At 39.8% G+C, this 20000-nt stretch overlaps 1 protein-coding gene across 1 annotated transcript in view; it reads right to left on the bottom strand.

The window, feature by feature from the left end:
* LOC134001220 (neuronal PAS domain-containing protein 3) overlaps positions 1-20000 on the bottom strand; it is a 99898-nt gene that overhangs the window by 13917 nt on the left and 65981 nt on the right. The window contains exons 3-5 of the mRNA XM_062440789.1: positions 15029-15147; positions 11053-11246; positions 8320-8426 (exon numbers count right to left, since the gene is read on the bottom strand). Coding sequence (XP_062296773.1) covers positions 8320-8426; positions 11053-11246; positions 15029-15147 — 420 coding nt within the window. The remainder of the gene's footprint in view (positions 1-8319; positions 8427-11052; positions 11247-15028; positions 15148-20000) is intronic.

The following is a 20000-nucleotide window of genomic DNA, read 5'->3' as shown; positions in this document are numbered from 1 at the left end:
TGTCTGGCTGCAACTTTACTGTTCTGGTTCACTCTCAGCGCTCTCATAGCGTCATTTTTAGAGAGTAAAAGCTGTTAAACAAAGACACTGTACACTACCTGCTCACAGACACAGTTATCTGTAGACTAGCTGGTGAACATAGTGGAGCATTTAGCAGATTAAAGAGCCAGATATTTCCCTCAGGAGTTGGTAGAGAGTAAACACAGAGCTAAAAGAGAGAGAATATTGGACTTTACATTCAGCAGTGGGACAGAAACACGACTCCTAATGAATGATAATGTTGATCAGTAACTGCTGGATGTGGAAATAGGTTCAACATATCAACTTAAAAGCTGATGATATGTCAGAGTTGTTTTTTTAATATGTGTTTGCTGCCCCCAAGTGGCCACAAATCTGTCATTGTAGGTTCATGGTGTCTCCATCTTTGTCTCTCTCTCTCTTCCTCGGTCTTGCAGGTCAGGTTTCTTTTTTTACATGTTAACCCCTCTCCTCTTACTCCTCCATTAAATCACTCACTCTCTGATCGCCCACTAATGAAGGAGAGGAAGAGGAAGAGAGAAAGAGAGGGAGAGAGAGCGCTGGAGGCTTGCCCGAGGCTGCAGGAGAGAGACCGATAGATTAAAGGACTTATATTCTCTTTTAAAGTCTCTCTACCTCACTTTCTTTTCCCTTTTTTTGGTCAATGTCACGCCTCTCTTTCACTCTCTCTCTCTCTTACACACAGAGACACTTTATCTCTCTCTCGCTACCTTTTTTTTAACCTCTTTTCCCTCTTACACCGGTCTTCCCTCTCTCTTTCCTTCTATCTTTCATTCTGTTTAATCAGCAGAATTTCCTCTTTTTGTCTGGTCTACCTTTCAGATTACCTTTACCCCATTTAACCGCGGTGTATGACTGTGTGTGTGTGTGTGTGTGTCTGCCAGAAGATGGACGGATGTGTTTCAGTGGTGTCTGCGTGTGAATATCCTTCATATTTTTGACTTTATTCTGAGTAAACAGAGGAGCAAATTGTCCCTCTGTCGCCCCCTGCTGGCACACTACAGAACAGTCTGAAAAATAAGCTTTCTTCTTAATAAATCTGATGATTAAAATGTCTTGTTTTTTTTTCTACAGAGGGACAAAATCTGTAAAAATATAAACCTGGAGAAGCAGTGTTCAGTTTTTGTGCTCCACATATCTGGAATAAAACTCCCAGAAAACGTTGTTCTTTTAAATCTAATTTGAAGCTTTTTGATTCATATCTTGCACTACGCTGTAATTTTTATTCGTCTGTTTTATACGTCTTATTTCAAGTTATTTTTTAATACACTTTTTAAAAACTATTTTAATAAGTAATGGCAATGTTACCATCTCTCAGACCTCCCTCAAACATCTAAACATTAAACAATAATTTAAGACTCAGGCTCATAATGTTGGCAGATAGAAAGCTAAAACAGCCTGTTAATAGACAGAGGCTGAACTGAGGCGCTGCATAAAGGACCAGTAGAAGATAAATAAGGAGTTTTTAACTGGAAATCATGTAAACATATTCCAGTAGAGACACAGAATATTAATATAGAGCTGGAAAAATATGAATGGCATCTTCTTTAAGATACAGATTTTCTACTTTAACAGGATTTCTCTATGTTACAGTCTCCTGCGTTTAATTTAAAGTTTGTGCTAAACTCCAATAAGACTCTAAAAATATGTATTTCACATAAGCACAGACCTTTAATGTTCCTCCACCTATACATGCTCTCAGTAAAGATCTAACCCACAGAAGTGCAGCATTATAAATATGTAGAAATGTAAGTTGGACAGCTGATTTAAGACTGTACACAGTTCAGTTAGTGCTCTCGCTCCTCTGAGGGACTTTAAAGTTTTACTAGCTGCTGTGTTTTGTGTTTTATTTGGAGTGAGATCAACAGTAAGTGAAGAGCATTAACAGATGCATCTTTTTTTTCTTCTCTGCTGTCAAAAAAAATGTAGGAAGGTCACAGAAAAGTCAGCAGGTTAAGTTTGAGTCACTTTGTCTGCTGTTTTCTGCAGTTTGAGGTTCGTCCACGTTCCTCCTCCTCGTCCCGAAAGGCTTTTACTAGTGTGTGTTTTACTAATGTACCTGTGAGGATAGTTTCACAGGTGTGTGTGTGTGTGTGTGTGTGTGTGTGTGTGTGTGTGTGTGTGTGTTATGTCTGCAGACAGTTTAAAAAAAAGAAGCCTTTTAGTGTGTGAGTGGATTCATTAAAGGCATTGTTAGTCCAGAGAGACGAGCTCTGCTATAAAACGCCTGCAGGCTTAAATCCACTGAGCTTTCACTCCTGTGCAAGTCTCTCGCTCTCTCTAACTCCCTCCTCCTCCTCCTCTTCCTCCTCCTCTTCCTCCCTCCTAACTGTGTTTATATGTCTCTCGACCTTCTCTCTCTCTGTGTCTCTCTCTCTTCCCCAAACATCTCGTCTGTCTCTTTTCTGTGTCGTCATCTCTCTTTCTGCATGTCAAAAATATCTCTCTTGTGTGTTTTGCTTTAAAAAAAAACTAAAACAGTAGTTTTCTTTTTCTTTGTGATTATTTTTTTCCCAAAAAAATATCAAGATAGTTTCCATCATGAGGATATTTTCCTCTATTGTGTCTCAACTAATGTTTTTTATATTATCTGTTTTGTTCTTTTCGTTCCTATTGGCGAAAGTTAGTTACCAAATGTGCATAAATACATTTTCCAAAATAAAAGTATTGCTCAACTTGTTGCAGCAGAGACTGATGCTGATGTTGATGACGTCAGCTGTGCAACTTGACAGTAATAAACCACTTCCTGTTTCCTGTCCTGTCAGTTTCTATGTGTAAATCAATTCATTTGCATTTATTGTGGCGAGAACAGGAAGTGTTTTCCTTCCTTAGGTGACATTACATTTTGGGTTTGTTGGACCTTATACTTCATTCTGCTTAACTTTGACCTGTTGACCTCATTCATACACACATTTCTGCCACCTAGTGGTAGAAAAAGCACATTACAGTATAAAAATAAGTGTAAAAATGAGATGGCAGCATCTTGGCTAAATTAATCCACAGCTGATCCAAAGACAGAAGTGGAGCAGGTGCAAAACCTGGTCAGATTTTATGGTTGAAACTTGTTTATTTATGCTTAATAATGTTTGTGGTTCGATATGTTTTACAAATGTGACAAATTTTAATAACAAGGTACGACACTGCTAATGTGTTCGTACTCGTTTGAGGCCATTAGGAAGGAAATAAATAGTTTTATACACTGGTGAGTTAATTGTGTTATACAGTAAAATAAATGAGGACTAATCTTTTAAAACTACTTCCTATTCAAAGACAGTGTTTAGTTATCAGGTTCTACTAATTCCTAAATATGTGAGAGATTATAAATGCATACCAAAGTAAAGCTCAGGTCTCAGGATGTTACAGAGTATAATTCTGACTTCTGTTGTAATTTGGTGCTTTTATAAATAAACTTCACTTTATACAAAGATGAGCAGTCAATCTCTCTTTTCTCTCCATCTCGCTTTTTTTCTATTTTCAGTTCTACTTTATTTCTTCTCTTTTTTTTCTCAACATTTCTCTAAAACCATAACTGCATCCTTCCACATCCTCCCTTTCTCTTTTTATCTCCTCCTGTTCCTCAATTCTTCCTCCCAAAAGTGCAGCACCTCATTTCTCTCTTTTCTACACCTTATAATGACCTCTCTGATCCCTCTTTCTTTTGTGAAAGGATGGCTATTTTCCCATCTTTTATCCCTTTTTGCCTTTTTTTTTTACCTTGCAAGTGAAACTTCTCTACCTGCAGAGAAAACGAGCATTTTGTCCTCTGTTCTCTCTTTTTATTCTCTATCTGCAAAAATCACTTGTTTCCCATTTCTCTGCCTTTCTTGGAGAAAAGCCAAATTTCTCCCAAAGTATTCCCCCCCCCTCCTCCTTTTTCTCTGCCTGCAAATCACTCCTCTTCCCTCCCTTTCTTTGTGAAAAGACGACTTCACCTTCTTTCTCGTCTTTCTCTCTGTTCTCGGAGTGGAACCGAGGACAGATTGACTTTGAGATCTGACCCGAGCTAAGACCGGCTGTCAGCAGGTAATGATAGAGACTTAGAGAGTGACGCCTCTTCACAGAGAGGGATCACGACTCGTCCTCCACTTAAAAAGAAGCCTTTTAAAATTTAGATCCCTGTTGAGAGAACAGGCTATCCCTCTAAAATACACCTTGATCGATTCCCCCAACTATCCGACTCCTGCAGCAGCGGGGGAACCGAGAGCAGACGTGGAAATAAATCCCACAAAGAAATCGAAGCTTGCGAGATGCTGCTGCTGTTCAGCCAGAAAAACTGAAAGAAAGCGTATAAAGAGTTTTTCTTTCTTTTTTTCTTTTTCTCCCCTAAAAATCCGACAAACTGTAAAACTCTGAGCTTCCGATGTGCAAAGTCACGACTATCTGTGACTGATATTTATGCACTAAAGAATCAATTAAACACAAAGAACATGCAACCAATTTTGACAGCGAATAATTGTTCACACTAAAAAAATGGAACATTACAACCGAATATTTTATAGATTTACTCATGTTAAAAGAAACTGAGACAATCTAGATTCAGAACAACCAACCTCATTTACTGGTGTTGATACTCCTGTAAAATGAGTTGAATAAATTGAATCAATCCTTTATAATGATTTAGACTTAACCTAACTACATTAAGTTAGACCAGCACAAATCCTTAATGCTGAAAGAAAGCCATTTAATCATGTAGAGATTCCTTCCATAATTTTTTAAAGTTCCCTCATAAAGTCATGTTTTTCAGTGCAGAACGTTTTTAATCATCACTTTAATCATCATGAAACCGAGCGTTGCTATTGGACGATTCATCACAAACACAGATTGAGGTCAATAAAAAAATGTTTTAATGTTCAATCTCGATGTTGAAGGTATTTTAGTTGAAGTGAGACAAATAAAACTTTTGGTATTGTTAAAAAAAACTGTTGGATTGTGATAAAATATCTGCTGAATATCTGCTGGCTTATGTACAATAATACTCTGATTATTTGCAATATAATCTGTGCAATAAACTATTTGTAATATAATAATTCTGTTTAACTTGTCGAGTGTTTTAGGAGACGTCTTTTAACTTTCCTTCCTGTCGTGCACAAGTGTTTCTTGCCTTATAATTCATGTATAATCGAGTGAATGTGTTTGTGCACATATCAAATGTTGTGCAAATAAAGAAATAAATAAAGAAAGAAAGAAGCACTGCAAAAGGAGGACAATATAAATGCATCTAAACCAAATCAACATGAAGACAACAGGAAGTAAAAACACTGATTAAAGTCTCAAAATGTGCAAAACAACAACAACAAAAACACACAACTGACAATAAATAGAAAGTTTTTCCGACTCTCCAAAAAAACTCAATTTTGTCAGCGTCCAATTAGACCGAAAGCTTCGTTCAGGCTGAGAAAAAAAGAGGAGAATCATTAGACTCTCTGCTCTGAAATCAGCTTCCACACAATCAGCAGCGAGTTCATAAGCCTCCGAATTAAACCGCCCCCCGAAGAAAGAAAGAAAGAAAGAAAGAAAGAAAGATTTCGGAACAATCTGACCGCGCTCCATTTGACGAGGAGGATTGAAGAAAAAAAAGAGAGAGAGAGACGAAGCACCTCCATCACCCCGTAGCCATCCATTTCTAAAAGCCCCCCCCCCCCCCTTCTCCCTTTCAGAGAGGAAATTAATTTTGAAAGAGGAAGAATAAAAGGAGCAGCCGGGGTGACTGAAGGTGCTGTATTAGACTCCGCTCCACTAAAACCAAGTCATTTAAACCGCTGGCTGCCGGCTCGCCTCCCTGACCTCCCGTCCTCGCCGCAGACACAGACCAATAATCTCCCTTCATATTTCACTTCCTTTTTTTTTCTCTCCACCTCATGTTTTACACATCCTAACCTCCCCCCCTTCCCTCCCCCCTCTCTCCATCCTTGTTCTGTCTGACCCCGCCGGGCCGCCGTAGAGTCACTTCCTGATTGCCACTCTGGATGTTCAGAGCTGTGGAACTTTTTTCGGAGACGATAATTGAAAAAGTTTAACGGAGATTCATGCTGGAGGTGTGTGTGTGTGTGTGTGTGTGTGTGTGTGTGTGTGTGACAGGAATTAAGTTTTTTTTGTGTCGTGTGTGTGAGATGACGGTGGTGACGGCGGCCAGAAGTCATTCAACTCTTTTTGCTGCGATAACAACAATCAGGATATTTAAGTCATATTTTTTGGGGGATGAAAAAACACCAGCAGATCTAAAAGTGTCTTTTATTCAAACACTACTCAAAGTTTGTGCTCCATCACTTCACAGACCAACATCAACTCTTAACTTATGGAAAGGAGGGAGGAAGGAAGGAAGGAAGGAAAGGATGGAGGAAGGAAGGGAGGGAGGAAGGAAGAAGGAAGGAAAGGAGGGAGGAAGGAAGGAGGGAAAGGAGGGAGGAAGGAAAGGAAGGAAGGAAGGACGGAGGAAAGAAGGAAGGACGGAAGGTAGGAGGGAGGGAGAGAGAAAGGAAAAGAGGAAGGAAGGAAAGAGGGACAGAGGAAAGAAGGAAGGGAGGAAGGAAGGAAGGAAAGAAGGAAGGGAGGAAAGAGGGAGGAAGGACAAATGGAAGGAAGGAAGGGAGGAAAGAAGGAACAGTCATAACAGACGGGGTCAATTTGACCCGGGAGGACGACATGAAGGTTAATTTAGAGTCACAACAGTCCTGTAAACTGTGACATGACTAGAGCTGGGTGTCGGTACTCAATAATTTTAAACGTATCGACTGAAATAAATCGATACATAATGCATAATGGAAACATCTCTCATCAAACGATATCTGCAATCAATCCTTTTTGCACCCAGAGCTAGAAAATATGACTATTTGTATGGACTTGCTCACAGCCAATCAACGGCAAGTGTTCTTGGATTTAACGCGACATGTGATTGGCCGTTGACTCTCAGGTTACTCTTGAGATAAAGCAGCACCTTAAAACAAGAATAAACCAATAAGACTTTAAAAGCCTTCAGATACTCCGCAGCTTCCTGTAACCGACTGTGTTCAACTGTATTTGACCAACAGCATGTCTGACTGTATTTGACTGTATAACTGTGTGTGTGTGTGTGTGTGTGTGTGTGTGTGTCTGTGTGTGTGTGTGTGTGTGTGTGTGTGACTCCCATCAGGCCTTGTTGTCCTTGCTTTTTTTGTAGTTGTTGTTATTATTTGGCGTTCTGCCTAAGCGCCTTCACTGCCTCCGACACACACCGTGAAACGCCGTGCAGCTCTGAACGCCTCCTCAGCTTTTACCGCCACAGTAAAGATCCGACCGCGGCAACAAACAGCACGCCGCAAATCATCCAGACAGCCACTAAACAGGGACACCGAACCTCTGCCTCCGTGTGTGTGTGTGTGTGTGTGTGTGAGAGAGTTGGAGAGCGAGAGTGTATTATGCCTCCTGACAAGGGTAATAAGATTGTAGAGTTGCTGCTGTAAGGAAACTTTTCAAAGATACAGGAGAGCAGAATCTCTCTAAGTGGCCTTTAACTTTCAAAGTTAGATGTAGAAATACGACTGCAGTAATTACAGGAGAGGAACTGGCTGCGGGACAAAGTGGTGTCCAACATGGCTGAAAACCTGTTAAACATTTCTAAGGTGACACTTATTTTTAGTATAAATTAGATTGAAAAATCAGATTTGACTAATGTTCAAACTTAAAAAGGGCTTGTAGAACCTGATAATGTAATAACTCCCAATAATGTAATAAAACCTGATAATGTAATAACTCCCAATAATGTAATAAAACCTGATAATGTTATAACTTCTTGATAATGTAATAAAGTGCATTTCCCAATACTGTAATAATCTCTGTAGCGATGATGTAATAAATTATTACAATATTGGGTTAACCTTATTTTTGCAGAACCTGATAATGTAATCATTTCCCAATATTGTAATAACATTATTACATTTTTTATTGAGTTATGAGGTTTTTTATTACATTATCAGGTGTTCAGGGCTCAAATTTCTTGTGAAAAATTGAGTTCTGTTGCTGTTAAAACAGAGGAAATACTTAAAATGTTGGAGGTCAAGCTGCAGAAAGAAATGCATAATTACAAGAAGCTGAAGTAGAAGTTAAAATCCACCAGGTGGCGCCACTTAACGTTAAATTTAAATTAGGACTCGAGCTGTTTTTTTGGTGTTGAAATGACTAAAAAAGATGCTGCAGAACAACTGTGAAATTATTTAGTCAACTGCTTTCTTTTAAGCTCAATTAGCTGACTTCATCGTCCAATCAGAGCGGAGTATAGAATCAGGTGATGAACACAGTACTCACAGTCCAGGTGACACTGTCTGATTCCCTCCACGTCTTCAGCATGAATGAACTGGTAGCATCTCTTCCCCACGATGTCCACCGGAGTCAGGTCCATGTAGTCGCTGATCCTGAGACACAAAAACAACATTTATAACATTACAGCAGACTGTAAAGATATGATATGTGTGTGTCCATGTGGTTTAGTTTAAATTTAAAGGGTTAAAATGTGAAAATAAACGTATGAATAACTTCACACATTCTTTTTTTGTGGAACCAGCATCAAATTTCTGCTTTTAATCCATTTAGAGAGAATATATTAGAGGATTATGGCTAAAATGTCTAAGTGGTGTAACCATAAAAACTTTGTACCAAATAATTCAACTTGCTTAAAAACAGTAAATTGTCAATAAAACACCATATCAACTAGTTTGGCATGATCTTACATTATAACTTTATATTAAATAAAGGTAATGGAATACAATTGTTCTAAATATTACATTTACTCTGGTAACCATGGAGATCAGGAGACATTTATCATTCTTTTTTTTTTAATGAAATTGTTCTTTAGATGGTGTGGTTACACCATTGGAGGAGCATTCAGTCTTACTTTTGGTAAGAAATGGTGCAAATGTCATTTCAAATGATATAAAACCAACAAAGAACTTAAAGAGACAGGAGCTAAACCAGCCTGTTAATAGACAGAGGCTGAACTGAGCGGCTGCATAAAGGACCAGTAGAAGATAAATAAGGAGTTTTTAACTGGAAATCATTCAAAGATATTCCAGTAGAGACACAGAATATTAATATAGAGCTATTTATCTAATTACAGAAAGCCAGCATCAAACAATCAGTCCACTTTTAAAGAAGCATTTAATAAACACTACGTCTCCTCAACTACACAACTGTTAAATTTGATGGAAAACAAATAGTTATAGAGGTTTAAGTCTCTCTACTGTTGCCTCTGTAACTTCTTTCTTTTATTCTGACATGATTTTTTGAATATCTGCAGACTGAAATGTACATTTCACTGTGTTTGATTTGTTCTCTTTGCACTGCGTGAGCTCCAACTCTGCAAGTAGCAGCAGCTGTTGTCAAACTCTCAAATATATAACTTGTCAAAACCAAGACCAATTTTCTCAGTACAGTTCTGGTACTCAACAATTAAGAAAAGAAGGAGTCAGAGAAGAAGAAGAAGAAAGGGGGAAAAAACAAGCTTATAGCCAAACAACAGAGCGAGAAAGAGAAGCTTGTCTGTCTTTTGTACAGGTAGCACACATTCCCTTTAAAAGGTTTAATTTGAACAAATTTGCCACAGGATAGACAGAACAATTTCCCCGGTATCATTCTGATAGAGGATGGACGGGGAGAGGAGGGGGGGGGGGGGGGGGACTAATGTCTGGCAGGCAGATAACAGCACACTCTGTTCTTTAGAAAAACCCATCCTCCCATTTTCTCATTCTCTTAGAAACTCATCCTCAGAATGGGGCTGTAATGGGAGCAAAGCTTGTCTGACGATTTCTGTCGCTCCGCATTGAATATCATCATCTGCTTCGCATTGTGTCCCTTTTTCCACCCACAAAAAAAGCAATCTGTCTACTATCATTTTTTTCCCTTCCCCGCCTCTCTTTTTATAATAAAACATGAAGGGGTTATTTTTTTCTTCTCTCTCTTCTCCATCTGATATGAATCTCCTCGGTCGGCCGGTTAACTCCTGAGCGAGATCCTGATGCCTATCTGCTTTATCTGGACAGAGGGAAGGAGATAGATCCATCAGCGACATATTTCACCAGGGAGGATTGGGTCAGACTTCCTCATGAATAAGAAGCTCCGACAAGGGAGACAACTTTTTTTTTCTTTTCTCCACCCCCCCCCCCCCCCCCCTCCATCCTTGAACAGCAGGTATGAAGCATGAATGCAGAAATAGTCTGTAAAAATGTGAGTTTTTTGTATTTCACGCAGCTGCTTTAAAAATAAAGAAGTAGTTTCTCTATTAAGTCGATTAAATGATTTGAAGAATGTAAAACAAGCTTATTACAATAAATGTTAGATTATATGGAAGGTCACAGAGGACAAAAGTGACTAAATATTTTCTTTTTAGATCTTTATCTGTTAAAAAATGCCTCAAGAAAAGTTATATGCATGTTTCTTTAACCCTCCTGTTGTCCTCGAGTAAAGGAAGGAAGGAAGGAAGGAAGGAAGGAAGGGAGGAAGGAAGGGAGGAAGAAGGAAGGAAAGGAGGACAGGAGGGAGGAAGGAAGGGAGGAAAGGAGCAAGGAAGAAGGAAGGAAAGGAGGGAGGGAGGAAGGAAGGAGGGAAGGAAGGACAGGAGGGAGGAAGGAAGAGATGAAAGGAAGGGAGGAAGGGAAGGAAAGGAATGAAGGACGGAGGAAAGAAGGAAGTAAGGAAGGAAGGAAGGAAAAGAGGGAGGGGGGAAGGAAGGAAAGAAGGACAGAGAAAAAGAAGGAAGGGAGGAAGGAAAGAAGGAAGGAAGAAAGGGGGATGGAGGAAGGAAAGAAGGAAGGGAGGAAAGAGAGAGGAAAGAAATAAAGAGAGAAGGAGGGAGGGAGGAAAGACGGAAGGAAGGAAGGGAGGAAAGAAGGAACAGTCAAAACAGACGGGGTCAATTTAACCCGGGAGGACGACACAAGGATTAATCTCAAACCTTTCCCCTAGTTTGAACTCTTTGGCTTTCCGTACACATTTCTTACTGCACATTAATGATTTTAATAATGATGTCATCACGCGGCTCTCTACCTGTTCTCACAGTAGATGATCTTGAGGTCCATGTTGACTCTGGTGACAAACATCTGACAGTCGATGCGAACCTCGTTGATGGTCGGCGGCGGCAGAGCGTGAGCCACCACCACCATCCCCATGATCTGATTGGGCACCGAGCGGCCGTGTGTGAGCGTCATCCTGATCCGCAGACGTCCAGTGATGTGGATCACCTGACCCAGTAGAGAGGAGAGGAGAGGAGACGAGCATTAAAGAGGGGGACAGCAGGAAGGGAAATATTAGAGGATGGGTACTTTTCTGATTCTCATTGGTTTGTTATTAGTTTAGTAGTTTTACTCTAAAGGCAAAGCAGCTTTATTTATATATGGCAACTCAATGTGCTTCACATAGAACAAACATTTAACTTTAAGAATTGGAAACAATCTTGCCGACTCTTTGATGCATTGCTGCCTGTCTGTCGCCCATAAAGGTGGAGCACCAGTAGTCCTGGCCTTTACAGTAATTTATATATTCGCTCATTTATCTATTTATTTATTCTAAGACTACTTTACTTTTTATGCTGTACACTTATTTTATGTTTATGTATGTGTATGTATGTTTTTTTTTCTTTTTACTTAACTTAATGAAGTTACCTTCTTTTATTTATTTATTTAAATTTATTTTTATTTATGCATTTATTTCTACTACTACTATCATTAATATTTTAATATTTTAATTTTTTTATTTTAATTTTTTAATTGTATTTATTTATTTATTTATTTTTTTTTAATTTTAAATTATTTTATTTTTCTTCCTGCTTTTCATTCCAACAACTAGGTTGTCCTTTGTTGAAGGAGTCTATGGGGGTCCTGAGCTGGGGGGGGGGGAATGAAAATGTCTTGTATCCCATGCTCTTGTGTTGTTCACTGTTCTGCTGCATTTTCTTAAATAAAATATGGCAACAAAAAAAAGAAAAAAAAGAATTGGAAACATAAAAAAAATTAAAAACATACAATTTGAAAAATAAAAATAAAACCCAATAATAGTAAAAACATGGAAAGAGATAAATATAAAATAAAAACTAGACTAGAATAGAGCATTAAATATAAGGTTGCAGCATTAAATAATGATTTGCTTTAAAATCATTAAAAGGACATAGAGTGCAAATGAAAGATTAAAATGTAAAGTGCTTTAAAAGAGCTCAATCATAATAAGCACAGGAGAAGAGAAGTGTTTTTAACCTGGATTTAGTGCAGGCAGCTGGATTTGTGAGACATGACATCACGAGATAAAGTCAAAATCTTTCCATTGGTAAGATATCGACTGAAATAAATCAATACCAAACAATACTTTTTGCACCCACAGCTATAAAATATGACTATTTGTATGGACTTGCTCAGTATCAGTATCATACTCGCAAGGTGATTTGATGATATATAATGATTGACAGCTGGTTCATCCAATCATCTGCCAGGTAGCTTTTAAAAGAGTCTCCACTCCGAGGATTGACTTCTACACAGCTCTGACATTTCTACATGTGATGTGTATCGTGTCTTATTTGATTTGTGGACCGGAGACTGTGAACCTGTGCAGCTGTTAATAAAGGAGCAGGAAGCTTTGGGCCTCTTCCTCCACCTTCACTTCTCTGCTGCAACACAACGGCTTTAAAAACTGCAAAACCGTAACGCTGCGTTAATGTGTGTGTCAGGCTGCGATGTATATGCACGCGTGTGTGTGAATATTTATGTGTGTCTGCGGTGATTTGCATGTGATCTGAGTCTGCCAAGTGGAACAAGGGTAGATCTAATACACACACACACACACACACACACACACACACACACACACACACACACACACACACACACACACACACACACACACACACACACACACACACACACACACACAGACAGAAGAAGAGAATAAAGCATCAATCTTCACTAATGGTTGAACTGTCTGTCTTTACTCTGTCTCTGCTTTAAAGGACCAGTGTGGTGGAGTTGTAGATTGCAACCGATTAAATACCTCCCCCACTACCACACACACACACACACACACTCACACTCACACTCACACACACACACACACACACACACACACACACACACACACACACACCCTCTAGAGCTTGGTGTGTCCATTCTGATGAAGAGGACCTGCTCCTTCCTCCCTATATAGATATACTGGGATCATTCTAAGGTAACAAAAACACAATTATTCTTATTTTCAGGTGATTAAACACAACTTAAAACATGCTTATTATGAACATTTCTGCCAATAAACCCTCCTTAATCTTACACATAGGCACATCTGGATCACAAATCAATCACATTGTTTTTACAGTAACTTGAAGACTTTCCACCTATGTACGCTGTCATATTTCTTGAGTGTATTAGTCTGGAATAAACCATGAGAAACACACACACACACACACACACACACACACACACACACACACACACACACACACGAGCCCAGAGAATCCTCTTTAATCCCGCCTCTCGATCTGCGAGCGGAGAGACGGTCACAGAGCTTAGAGGCCTGATGTTACACCTATAGGACGCCTGAGATCTGTATATGCAACACACACACACACACACACACACACACACACACACACACACACACACACACACACACACACACACACACCTGATAATACATTTGTTGCCTCTCTGGACTTCTTACTAAAGTTCTTTAAGAGATTAAAAATGAAGCACAAAGTCCAGATGTTGTGAATGAAGCTGTAAACCTAACTGAGTTTCTGCACATGCTCAGTAGCGTCTCTCTTACACAGAACTACTCTCAGAGACTGAAAACATGATCACTGATATTAGTCTTTGTTTACGTTTCTATACAAATTAACATGAACAAACTCTTCATAATAAAGGAACATGTCACCCAGTCCTTTATTTTGAAGAGTTTGTTCCTTTATTTTGAAGAGTTTGACGTGTTTTTTAATAGTTTTTGAACACCAACAGAGGAATAAGATATAAACGACATTAGATACACACACGATACTTGCCTAGAAAATCAGCATATATATCTCTAGAAGTATGTAGACACTAAAATAAAAAAATCCCCTGTGTGTCATTTCCTGTCACACAGAAACACACACAGCAGCTTTCTGTCCACGGTAGGATTACACATTTCCATGTGGATCGCCTCATTTGATGACAGATAATAAGATTATAAGCTAGAGGCTGATAACATATTCTACTGTGTTCAAGGAAGATGTAAACACACACATGCACACACACGCACACACACACACACGCACACACACAGATATATATATACATACTCTCCCTCCGCATGCAGGTGGGAAGACATGTAATATGTGATCTCACTATCTTTCTGTGTGTGTGTGTGTGTGTGTGTGTGTGTGTGTGTGTGTGTGTGTGTGTGTGTGTGTGTATGAGGTGTGAGGTATTTCTCATGTTGTGGGGACTCGTCTTCCTTATGGGGACAGAAAGTAAATCCTGTACACAATAATTATGAATTTTATGTTGAAAACTTGTTTTAAAGTTGTAGTTAAGTAAAGTTTAAAGTTAGTTTAAGGTTATATTAATGTTCGGCATGTGGTGGTCATGTTACGGTTAAGATAAATCTCTCCAGGAAATGAATATAAGATAATGTAAAGTCCTCTAAAGTGATGGAAACACAACATCAGTTTTACTTTATACACTAGAGATTAATTGCAGTTGGTTTTCTGACGACTTTTATTTTCCTTTTTTTTGGGACTTTCTTTAGTTTTATTTATGATGGAACTTGTTTTACATATTAAAGAATCTGCATGAAGCTTGTTGACTTTGCATTAAACAGTAATTAGTTCATTTATCTATTTGTCCATCTCTCACATCAAGGTTATAAAACATTTAACCATAGTTCTTAGAGACAAAGTTTTTGCCTTTTCTAAAAACCAAAGCTCATCAGATTGAGTTTACTCTGCAGGGTTTATATGTAATAAATCAACCAGTAATGTGTTATTTAACGTCTTACTCACTCTCACCTTATATCCTGAGGACTTGATGTGCACGCCTCTCTTCGTGAGCGTCGACTTCATCCGCACGAAGAAGGATCTCTCCAGAGTGTTATCAGGAGGCAGAAGATTGGGACTGCTGGACTCCACTGAGACACAAACACACCAACAACAACTCATTTAGATATTATTACAAAATGCATCAAAAAAGCAGCTGCAAAAAACACATAAATGACCTGTAAACTAATATAAATCACACAACAACAACAAGAGCTTTGAGCTGAAACATGAGCAGAATGGATTAAATCTGAGCAGTAAACTAATAAATACAGTCAGCCAATCACAGCCGTGTGTCAAGCTGTCAATCATCTCAAAGCGTCTCGTATTAATCAAACCGGAAAATGTCAAAACACGTCAAGAGACAGAAAGAGAAAACTCAAACAGGACGTTCAGACAGTACTGAGAAGGTTTGTGTTATAATCTCATCTTTACGTCACAACTATCAAAAGTTAAAATACTCAACATCTGGACTCGTGTGTGACCTTCTTGTGGGACACAGGAAGTACATTTTTCACCGCCTGTGTCCGGTGAGGAAGCGGCGACCGCCACCCCCAACACACACACACACACTGAAGGTGAAACGCTCCATTTATCAGTCGCCATCGGCAACCAAGAAATGAACTGCATATTCATAACTTCTCCATCAATCAGAGGCAGAGTGATGAGTGATGGAGCAGAGACAGCACACACACACACCTTCAACTTTATCACCAGGCTGCTTTCTTCACTACAACGCTGCAGAAATGTGCTTATGTTTTACATTTACAGCCAAAAAAAGTGATTTTAAATATACTTTGTTACTTTTTTAACCCTCCTGTTGTCCTCGAGTCAAAGAAGGAAGGGAGGGAGAAGGAAGGGAGGAAAGTAGGAAGGATGGAATGATGGAAGGATGGAAGGATGGAAAGAAGGAATGATGGAAGGGAGGAAGAAGGAAGGAAAGGAGGAAGGAAGGGAGGGAAGGAAGGAAAGGAACGAAGGAAAGGATGGAAGGATGGAGGAAAGAAGTAACGAGGGAGAAAGGAAAAAAGGAAGGGGGGAAGGAAGGAAAGAAGGACAGAGGAAAGAAAGAAGGGAGGAAGGTAGGGAGAGGAAAGAAAGAGAGAAGGAGGGAGGGAAGAAAGAAGGAAGGGAGGAAGGAGAGAAGGAGGGAAGGAAGGAAGGAAGGAAGGAAGGAAGGAAGGAAGGAAGGAAGGAAGGAAGGAAGGAAGGAAGGAAGGAAGGAAGGAAGGAACAGTCAAAACAGACGGGGTCAATTTGACCTGGGAGGACGACAGGAAAGTTAAACATTAACTCAAATAAATCTGCAGAAGACAATAATCTTAACCTCTTGCAGTCATTTACATTTAACTTTGAGACGTTAATGATGTTAAAACAGGTCCAGACTATATTCAAAACCTTTACTTTTAAACTATATTCAGTCCAGTTTTCAATCTCACACAAAAATATCTCATAATCTACAATATGACAGCGATGATAGGACTGTTCATCAGATGCTCATCAGGAGCTGAATTTATCTATCTATTCATTTATATTGTTTTTTAAATGCACAAAAGTTATGTTATACAATGACAATAAAGTGCCTGAATCTCAAAAGCTGGATTTTGTTGCCTGTTGTTTTATAACTGATTGGTATAACATATTCATTTGAGCACAAGTTGTGTTGTTTGATGTAAATATTTGCTTTTATTGCACGTTATTAGAGTTTTAGAGTCATTTTCAGTTGGGTCCAGTGTGTGAAATGTTTTGAAAATGAAACTTCTGAACAGAAAAATGTGTTCAAGCAAATGAGAAAAACTGTAACGCATAACACAGCTCCTTAACTGGAATACTAAAATCCTGGTTATGGCCCCGTCTGCTCACATTTATGTATTTATGTGTGTGTGTGTGTGTGAGGCTGGTTGCTTTCCCTCTTTCAACTTTTTTTTTTCTCTCTTTGCATGCACAAACTCCCCTAACACACACACACACACACACACACACACACACACACACACACACACACACACACACACACACACACACACACACACACACACACACACACACACACACACACACACACACACACAGGTCTCTGGTGGACGCGGTGGTTTGATCAGCACTGATACGTGTTGACAACGTCTAATCTGAAAACATTGAAAGAAATGAATTAATATGCAAATTCATCCTTTATAATATAAATGTCCTTGAAGAGAGAGAGAGAGGGAGGGAGGGAGAAAAAGAGAGGGAGGGAGGGAGGAAGTCTGTGAGAGATGGAGAGACGGAGAGAAAGCACAAGAGGAATGAAGAAGAGACAACAAACCTGAATGAGAAGAGACAGAAATGAAGGAAAAAGACAGAAAGGAGGAAAGGAAAAGAGACACATTGAAAGAAGAAAAAAAGCTTTAATAGGAGAAGAAAAGGGAAGGATGCATGATGGAGAAGAAGGAAAGAAGAAGAGAAAAAAAGGAAGAATAAGGAGGGAGAGGCTTGAACAAGGAGAGAAAAAAGAAAATAGACTGGAGGAAAGGGGTAGACAGGAAAAAAGAGGAAAAAAGAGAGGGATGGAGAAGTGGGGGAAAAAGAGGAAGTGGGAGTGGGAGGAAGAGAAGAAGAAGAGAGAATGATAAGGAGACAAAAAGGAGGGAAATAATAGAAAGAGGAGGATGGAAAAGTGGTGAAAGACAGATTGAGGTAAAATTAAAAATAAAAGAGTGATGGAGAAAGGGGGAAGTAAAGAGGAAAGTAAAAGGAGAAAAAGGGCAAAAAGGGGATGGTGAGATGGAAAGAAAGATCAGCAGGAAGAGGTGGAGAAAGAGGGGAAAGAGATAGAGGAAGGGGGAATTTAAGTGATGGAGAGAGAGAGAGAGAGGGACATGATGGAGATAAAGAAGGATGGAGAGCTGGTGAGAGAAGGGGAGGTAAATAGAAAAAGTAAAAGAGTGATGGAGAAAGATAGAAAGAAGGTGTGGGGGAAAAGAGGTTCAGATGGGATGGTGAGATTGGGAAGAGAAAGAGAGGGAGGAGAGAGAAGAAAAAAGAGGAAGAACATAAGAAAATAGTAAAAATAAAAAGGGGGCAAAGGTGATAGAGAAGTGGAAAAGGAAGAATGGAGAAAAAGAAGGAAAAGCGGAGAAATAAAGAGAGGAAAAAGAAGTAAAGGAGGGAAGAAAACAACACTACAAATAGGCTACAAATCTTTGTTTCCTCCTCTCCTTTCTCCTCCATCCATCAGTCTCTCTCTCTCCCTCCCTCTCTCCCTCTGTCTGTCTCTCTTTCTCTCTCTCTCCCTCCCTCCCTCCCTTTTTCCTTCTGTCTGTCTCTCTCTCTTTCTTTCTCTCTCCCTCCCTCCCTCTCTCCCTCTTTCGGTCCTCCAGGAAATCAGCCTCCGCTCTGACGGAGGAATAATGATGATGGAGGGAGGAAACAGAAGAAAGAGAGAGAGAGAGAGCGGACGGACGACGGGGGAGCAGGACCCTCTGTCTCTCTCTTTGTTATTCACTTTGAATTAATGGGATTAGTTTCACACACACACACACACACACACACACACACACACACACACACACACACACACACACACACACACACACACACACACACACACACACACACACATAAGGCTTGTGTGTGTGTGTGTTTACAATTAAACAATTTCTGCTTGAATGAAGTGAAGAGAGAAACAGACGCAGTAGGAGCAGAAGAAGAAGAAGAAGAAGAAGAAAAAGACAACAAACAGAAATGAGAAGAAAGTAAAAAAGGAGGTGAAAGACGAGGAGAAGAAGAGGAATGGCAGGAACAATAAAATATTTAAAAGATTTTAAAAAGTTGGAGAGGAGGATGAAGAGGAGAAGGAGGAAGAGTGGGGAAGGGACAGATGACAGAAGAAGAAGGGAAAAAGAGGACAAATAGAAGAAAAGAAGAAAAAGAGGAGGAGAGGAAGAAAAAGATCAACCTGTTCTCATCACAGGTGGACAAATACCAACACTCAGAGAAACTAAATGAAACTGGATGAAAAGATGGAGGGAGAAAAAGAAGAAGAAGGAGAGGAAGAAGGAGAGGTAGAGGAGAAGTGTAAACTGTATGAAAAAGAAGAGAGGGAGTGCGAGGAAAAAATGGGAGGAGGAGACACACAGAAGGAGAAGAAGCAAGGGAGTTAGAGGAAGAAAAAGCAGATGAACATAAGAAGAAGAGGAAGAGAAGAAGAAGAGGAAGAGTTAGACAAAAAGAGGTAGAGGAGGATGAGTGGGAAACGGAGGAAGAAAAAGAACAAAAGAAGAAGGAGAGGAGGAGGAGAAATGTAAACTAGAAAAAAGATAGAGGAAAAAGAAGAAGCAAGGGAGGAGGAGCAGCAGTGGGAGTTAGAGGAGGAAGAGGAGGAGGAGTGAGAAGAGAGAATAATGAGAAGAAGGAGAGGAAGAAAAAAGAGGAGGATGAGGAGGAGCAGCAGTGGGAGTTAGAGGAGGAAGAGGAGGAGTGAGAAGAGAGAATAATGAGAAGAAGGAGAGGAAGAAAAAAGAGGAGGATGAGGAGGAGCAGCAGTGGGAGTTAGAGGAAGAAAAAGCAGATGAACAGAGGAAGAGGAGGAGGAAGAGGAGGCGCGTTTGGGATTCATGAGGTGTTTTCTCATTCAGCTGGTTGGCCGCGGCGTTTGTTGCCGTGGCGTCGGTTGCCGTGGCGTCTTCGGGGACGACGGCTCCTACAAGACAAAGATTAGCTTCCTGTACAAAGGCAGCAGGTGGCTCCGACTCTGGGACCTAATTATCTACGGCTGCAAAGTTTCCCCTCGTCTGAAGGACAAATGATTAATTAAAAAGAACAACTCACCTACAGATATAGACGCACAGAGCCCCGAACCTGCTTCTACATGCGTGTAGCGTGTGTGTGTGTGTGTGTGTGTGTGTGTGTGTGTGTGTGGAGTCTCAATGGGACGGTATCATTGTCAGACAGTCTAATAGCTCTG

Source organism: Scomber scombrus, chromosome 19, assembly GCF_963691925.1.
Source record: "Scomber scombrus chromosome 19, fScoSco1.1, whole genome shotgun sequence".
Taxonomy (NCBI): domain Eukaryota; kingdom Metazoa; phylum Chordata; class Actinopteri; order Scombriformes; family Scombridae; genus Scomber; species Scomber scombrus.
This window is presented reverse-complemented; position numbering and strand designations above follow the sequence as displayed.